The sequence below is a fragment of the Coregonus clupeaformis genome, unplaced genomic scaffold (assembly GCF_020615455.1).
Source record: "Coregonus clupeaformis isolate EN_2021a unplaced genomic scaffold, ASM2061545v1 scaf2160, whole genome shotgun sequence".
NCBI lineage: Eukaryota > Metazoa > Chordata > Actinopteri > Salmoniformes > Salmonidae > Coregonus > Coregonus clupeaformis.
This window is the reverse complement of record NW_025535614.1, coordinates 40,001-47,500: the sequence shown is the minus strand read 5'-3', so window position 1 is coordinate 47,500 and position 7,500 is coordinate 40,001. Positions and strand designations below refer to the sequence as shown.

The 7,500-nt window shown below is 46.8% G+C and overlaps 1 protein-coding gene across 1 annotated transcript in view; it reads right to left on the bottom strand.

Moving 5' to 3' along the window:
* The window catches only part of LOC121562174 (voltage-dependent T-type calcium channel subunit alpha-1H-like), a 65,668-nt gene that overhangs the window by 19,415 nt on the left and 38,753 nt on the right, over positions 1 to 7,500 (bottom strand). Inside the window, exon 15 of the mRNA XM_045219228.1 lies at positions 7,109 to 7,322. Within this exon, the coding sequence (XP_045075163.1) occupies positions 7,109 to 7,322 (214 nt within the window). The remainder of the gene's footprint in view (positions 1 to 7,108; positions 7,323 to 7,500) is intronic.

The following is a 7,500-nucleotide window of genomic DNA, read 5'->3' as shown; positions in this document are numbered from 1 at the left end:
CAAAAAAAACCCAAATGAGGAATTTACCGTCCTCCAATTACTCCAATTAAGAGGAAATTGTGTGTGATCATATAACTCGCGAACCACCTCTCACATGCCCAGGGCCCACTGGGGTCCGACCCATAGGTTAACCCCTGTACTACGGTGAGACAGAGCTAGGTCCTGACCCGTAGGTTAACCCCTGTACTACGGTGAGACAGAGCTAAGGTTCTGACCCGTAGGTTAACCCCTGTACTACGGTGAGACAGAGCTAGGTCCTGACCCGTAGGTTAACCCCTGTACCAAGGTGAGACAGAGTTAGGTCCTGACCCGTAGGTTAACCCCTGTACTACGGTGAGACAGAGCTAGGTCCTGACCCGTAGGTTAACCCCTGTACTATGGTGAGACAGAGCTAGGTCCTGACCCGTAGGTTAACCCCTGTACTACGGTGAGACAGAGCTAGGTCCTGACCCGTAGGTTAACCCCTGTACTACGGTGAGACAGAGCTAGGTCCTGACCCGTAGGTTAACCCCTGTACCACGGTGAGACAGAGCTAGGTCCTGACCCGTAGGTTAACCCCTGTACTACGGTGAGACAGAGCTAGGTCCTGACCCGTAGGTTAACCCCTGTACTACGGTGAGACAGAGCTAGGTCCTGACCCGTAGGTTAACCCCTGTACTACGGTGAGACAGAGCTAGGTCCTGACCCGTAGGTTAACCCCTGTACTACGGTGAGACAGAGCTAGGTCCTGACCCGTAGGTTAACCCCTGTACTACGGTGAGACAGAGCTAGGTCCTGACCCGTGGGTTAACCCCTGTACTACGGTGAGACAGAGCTAGGTCCTGACCCGTAGGTTAACCCCTGTACTACGGTGAGACAGAGCTAAGGTCCTGACCCGTAGGTTAACCCCTGTACTACGGTGAGACAGAGCTAGGTCCTGACCCGTAGGTTAACCCCTGTACTACGGTGAGACAGAGCTAGGTCCTGACCCGTAGGTTAACCCCTGTACTACGGTGAGACAGAGCTAGGTCCTGACCCGTAGGTTAACCCCTGTACTACGGTGAGACAGAGCTAGGTCCTGACCCGTAGGTTAACCCCTGTACTACGGTGAGACAGAGCTAGGTCCTGACCCGTAGGTTAACCCCTGTACTATGGGGAGACAGAGCTAGGTTCTGACCCGTAGGTTAACCCCTGTACTACGGTGAGACAGAGACAGGGGTTAATATTTCAGTCATAGGGTCATGCTCTGTCAAACAAACAGGAGAGAACATTTAGAAACAGACGAGGTAGTAACTAAAGACAATCATTTTGACTTTCTGCTTGAACAAATGTCCTCCTGTTAAGTGACTAATGAACAGCACCCATCTGTCCTCTGCTTTAAAAAAAAAAAAGACATCTCACAGACAGCTTTCAACACACAACTCTCAGTCTGCAGCCCAAATGGGCCACAGAGCTCTGGTCTAAAGTAGTGCACTATATAGGGAATAGGGTGTCATAGGGCTCTGGTCTAAAGTAGTGCACTATATAGGGAATAGGGTGTCATAGAGCTCTGGTCTAAAGTAGTGCACTATATAGGGAATAGGGTGTCATAGGGCTCTGGTCTAAAGTAGTGCACTATATAGGGAATAGGGTGTCATAGAGCTCTGGTCTAAAGTAGTGTACTATATAGGGAATAGGGTGTCATAGGGCTCTGGTCTAAAGTAGTGCACTATATAGGGAATAGGGTGTCATAGGGCTCTGGTCTAAAGTAGTGCACTATATAGGGAATAGGGTGTCATAGAGCTCTGGTCTAAAGTAGTGCACTATGTAGGGAATAGGGTGTAACAGAGCTCTGGTCTAAAGTAGTGCACTATATAGGGAATAGGGTGTCATAGGGCTCTGGTCTAAAGTAGTGCACTATATAGGGAATAGGGTGTCACAGAGCTCTGGTCTAAAGTAGTGCACTATGTAGGGAATAGGGTGTCACAGAGCTCTGGTCTAAAGTAGTGCACTATATAGGGAATAGGGTGTCATAGGGCTCTGGTCTAAAGTAGTGCACTATATAGGGAATAGGGTGTCATAGGGCTCTGGTCTAAAGTAGTGCACTATATAGGGAATAGGGTGTCACAGAGCTCTGGTCTAAAGTAGTGCACTATGTAGGGAATAGGGTGTAACAGAGCTCTGGTCTAAAGTAGTGTACTATATAGGGAATAGGGTGTCATAGGGCTCTGGTCTAAAGTAGTGCACTATGTAGGGAATAGGGTGTAACAGAGCTCTGGTCTAAAGTAGTGTACTATATAGGGAATAGGGTGTCATAGAGCTCTGGTCTAAAGTAGTGTACTATATATGGAATAGGGTGTCATAGGGCTCTGGTCTAAAGTAGTGCACTATATAGGGAATAGGGTGTCATAGGGCTCTGGTCTAAAGTAGTGCACTATATAGGGAATAGGGTGTCATAGGGCTCTGGTCTAAAGTAGTGCACTATATAGGGAATAGGGTGTCACAGAGCTCTGGTCTAAAGTAGTGCACTATATAGGGAATAGGGTGTCATAGGGCTCTGGTCTAAAGTAGTGCACTATATAGGGAATAGGGTGTCATAGAGCTCTGGTCTAAAGTAGTGCACTATGTAGGGAATAGGGTGTCATAGAGCTCTGGTCTAAAGTAGTGCACTATATAGGGAATAGGGTGTCATAGGGCTCTGGTCTAAAGTAGTGCACTATGTAGGGAATAGGGTGTCACAGAGCTCTGGTCTAAAGTAGTGCACTATATAGGGAATAGGGTGTCACAGAGCTCTGGTCTAAAGTAGTGCACTATATAGGGAATAGGGTTTCATTTGGGACGCGGCCTCTGAGACGTCTCCAATCTGTTTCCTGCAGCTAAGCAGGGACAACACATAGCTGGCTGCCTGTCGTGTCGAGCAACGCTGCTGAACGTCCACCTGGTGCCTGTTGCCTCCGTGTAGGAAACACACTGAACGTCAACCGGTGACATCACCAGTGACATCACCAGTGACATCACCAGTGACACCACTAAGGAGGGAGTTGACACTCGGGTAACATTACAATAACTACGAGACAGACATGGGCTTGGGGGGGGGTCGATTCAGTCAGGTTATTCAATTCAGTCAGAAAGCGGAATTCCAATTCAACGATTGTAAAAAAATAAAAAAATAAATCCTAATTGAAAATAAATGGAACCCGTTTTAAAAATTCCAATTGATGCTGATGTTGATATTGGAATGAACCCTGCTGAGACAAACTGGACGAACGTGTGAGGTCATTTTACATTTACATTTTAGTCATTTAGCAGGCGCTATTATCCAGAGCGACTTACAGTTAGTGAATATATATATATATATATATATTTTTTATACTGGCCCCCCGTGGGAATCAAACCCACAACCCTGGCGTTGCAAACGCCATGCTCTATCAACTGAGCTACATCCCCTGCCGGCCATTCCCTCCCCTACCCTGGACGACGCTGGGCCAATTGTGCGCCGCCCCATGGGGTCTCCCGGTCGCGGCCGGCTGCGACAGAGCCTGGATTCGAACCTCTAATTCTAATATTTCTAATATCTAACATATGCCCATTTATCTATTGATCAACGTTCCAGCAACGTTCCAGCAACGTTCCAGCTATGTTTCTGAGTCTGCTGCCCATCAAAGCACGTTTTTCCCCGGAACACCACCGACTGGTACCGCCTCACGTTTTTAACGGTACAGTAGCACCGACTGGTACCGTACCGTAGTGTCTGTTAGAGAGACGGCGCTGCTGTCGGTGTACAATACCTTAATCATGCATTGTCCCAACGCTGTGCTGACGTCACGCCCACATTCACAGCTAATGTAGCTAACGTAGCTAATGTAGCTGATGTGGCTAATGTGGCTAATGTAGCTAATGTGGCTAATGTGGCTAATGTGGCTAATGTGGCTAATGTAGCTAGTGTAGCTAATGTGGCTAATGTAGTTAATGTAGCTAATGTAGCGAATGTAGCTAATGTAGCTGATGTGGCTAATGTGGCTAATGTGGCTAATGTGGCTAATGTAGCTAATGTGGCTAATGTAGCTAATGTGGCTAATGTGGCTAATGTAGCTAATGTAGCTAATGTAGCTAATGTAGCTAATGTGGCTAATGTGGCTAATGTAGCTAATGTGGCTAATGTGGCTAATGTAGCTAATGTAACTAATGTAGCTAATGTAGCTAATGTAGCTAATGTGGCTAATGTAGCTAATGTGGCTAATGTAGCTAATGTAGCTAATGTGGCTAATGTAGCTAATGTGGCTAATGTGGCTAATGTGGCTAATGCAGCTAATGTAGCTAATGTAGCTAATGTGGCTAATGTAGCTAATGTAGCTAATGTGGCTAATGTGGCTAATGTAGCTAATGTGGCTAATGTAGCAACCCCTCCAGCCTGGATTGGAACGGCACGACCACGTACGACTAAACCTGACCAAGGATGCACATGCACTGGGGAGATATGACTCATTCAGTACTAACTACGTCAATAGGGTTGATACATCTACAGAGATATCAAGTCAGCTGTAGAAGGGGTCATACTGTAGAGATATCAGCTGTAGAAGGGGTCATACTGTAGAGATATCAGGTCAGCTGTAGAAGGGTGTCATACTGTAGAGATATCAGGTCAGCTGTAGAAGGGGTCATACTGTAGAGATATCAGGTCAGCTGTAGAAGGGGTCATACTGTAGAGATATCAGGTCAGCTGTAGAAGGGGTCATACTGTAGAGATATCAGGTCAGCTGTAGAAGGGATCATACTATAGAGATATCAGCTGTAGAAGGGGTCATACTGTAGAGATATCAGCTGTAGAAGGGGTCATACTGTAGAGATATCAGGTCAGCTGTAGAAGGGGTCATACTGTAGAGATATCAGGTCAGCTGTAGAAGGGTGTCATACTGTAGAGATATCAGGTCAGCTGTAGAAGGGGTCATACTGTAGAGATATCAGGTCAGCAGTAGAAGGGGTCATACTGTAGAGATATCAGGTCAGCAGTAGAAGGGGTCATACTGTAGAGATATCAGGTCAGCTGTAGAAGGGGTCATACTGTAGAGATATCAGGTCAGCTGTAGAAGGGCGTCATACTGTAGAGATATCAGCTGTAGAAGGGGTCATACTGTAGAGATATCAGCTGTAGAAGGGGTCATACTGTAGAGATATCAGCTGTAGAAGGGATCATACTGTAGAGATATCAGGTCAGCTGTAGAAGGGTGTCATACTGTAGAGATATCAGGTCAGCTGTAGAAGGGGTCATACTGTAGCGATATCAGGTCAGCTGTAGAAGGGGTCATACTGTAGAGATATCAGCTGTAGAAGGGGTCATACTGTAGAGATATCAGGTCAGCAGTAGAAGGGGTCATACTGTAGAGATATCAGGTCAGCTGTAGAAGGGATCATACTGTAGAGATATCAGGTCAGCTGTAGAAGGGTGTCATACTGTAGAGATATCAGGTCAGCTGTAGAAGGGTGTCATACTGTAGAGATATCAGGTCAGCTGTAGAAGGGGTCATACTGTAGAGATATCAGCTGTAGAAGGGGTCATACTGTAGAGATATCAGCTGTAGAAGGGGTCATACTGTAGAGATATCAGGTCAGCTGTAGAAGGGGTCATACTGTAGAGATATCAGGTCAGCTGTAGAAGGGGTCATACTGTAGAGATATCAGGTCAGCTGTAGAAGGGGTCATACTGTAGAGATATCAGCTGTAGAAGGGTGTCATACTGTAGAGATATCAGGTCAGCTGTAGAAGGGATCATACTGTAGAGATATCAGGTCAGCTGTAGAAGGGCGTCATACTGTAGAGATATCAGGTCAGCTGTAGAAGGCGTCATACTGTAGAGATATCAGGTCAGCTGTAGAAGGGCGTCATACTGTAGAGATATCAGGTCAGCTGTAGAAGGGGTCATACTGTAGAGATATCAGGTCAGCTGTAGAAGGGGTCATACTGTAGAGAGATATCAGGTCAGCTGTAGAAGGGATCATACTGTAGAGAGATATCAGGTCAGCTGTAGAAGGGGTCATACTGTAGAGAGATATCAGGTCAGCTGTAGAAGGGATCATACTGTAGAGATATCAGGTCAGCTGTAGAAGGGTGTCATACTGTAGAGATATCAGCTGTAGAAGGGGTCATACTGTAGAGATATCAGCTGTAGAAGGGGTCATACTGTAGAGATATCAGCTGTAGAAGGGGTCATACTGTAGAGATATCAGGTCAGCTGTAGAAGGGGTCATACTGTAGAGATATCAGGTCAGCTGTAGAAGGGTGTCATACTGTAGAGATATCAGCTGTAGAAGGGGTCATACTGTAGAGATATCAGCTGTAGAAGGGGTCATACTGTAGAGATATCAGGTCAGCTGTAGAAGGGGTCATACTGTAGAGATATCAGCTGTAGAAGGGGTCATACTGTAGAGATATCAGGTCAGCTGTAGAAGGGGTCATACTGTAGAGATATCAGCTGTAGAAGGGGTCATACTGTAGAGATATCAGGTCAGCTGTAGAAGGGGTCATACTGTAGAGATATCAGGTCAGCTGTAGAAGGGATCATACTGTAGAGATATCAGCTGTAGAAGGGTGTCATACTGTAGAGATATCAGGTCAGCTGTAGAAGGGTGTCATACTGTAGAGATATCAGCTGTAGAAGGGGTCATACTGTAGAGATATCAGCTGTAGAAGGGTTCATACTGTAGAGATATCAGCTGTAGAAGGGGTCATACTGTAGCGATATCAGCTGTAGAAGGGGTCATACTGTAGAGATATCAGGTCAGCTGTAGAAGGGTGTCATACTGTAGAGATATCAGCTGTAGAAGGGGTCATACTGTAGAGATATCAGCTGTAGAAGGGGTCATACTGTAGAGATATCAGGTCAGATCTCCCTCCCTCTCTCTAAGGACCCATGCACTAACTGGGGAGGAGGGGTGTTGCTGGGGTGGGTAGGGTCATGCAGCGTCATGCAGTCTACAGTCACATCCCTCACCTTCACCCTGTCTGTCTGTCTGTCTGTGTGTCTGTCTGTCTGTCTGTCTGTCTGTCTGTCTGTCTATCTATCTATCTATATATCTACCTTCTCTCCCCCTCTCCCCCTCTCCTTCCGTTAGGTTATGAAAGCAGGCAGTGCTCAGTAAAATAGACTACAGACCGGCCCCATCCTTCTCCTTACTCCTGCGCTTTTTCTCCAGGATTTTGAGCCTCTTCTCTTCCCGTAGCCGCTGCTCCTCCTCTTCCTGGTCCTGTCGACACTTGTGGAAGTTCTCCACGACCACGCCCACGAACATGTTGAGGACGAAGAAACTGACGATGAGGAGGAAGGAGATGAAGTAGAGGAGCATCCAGGGGTTGTGGTTCCTGACGGGCTGGAGGAGGGAAGGAGAGGAGAGGTGGAGAGAGAGAGAGAGAGAGAGCAGAGAGAGAGAGAGAGAGAGAGAGAGAGAGAGAGAGAGAGAGAGACAGGGAGGGAGAGAGAGCGAGAGAGAGAGAGAGAGAGAGAGAGAGAGAGACAGGAGAGAGAGAGAGAGAGAGAGAGAGAGAGAG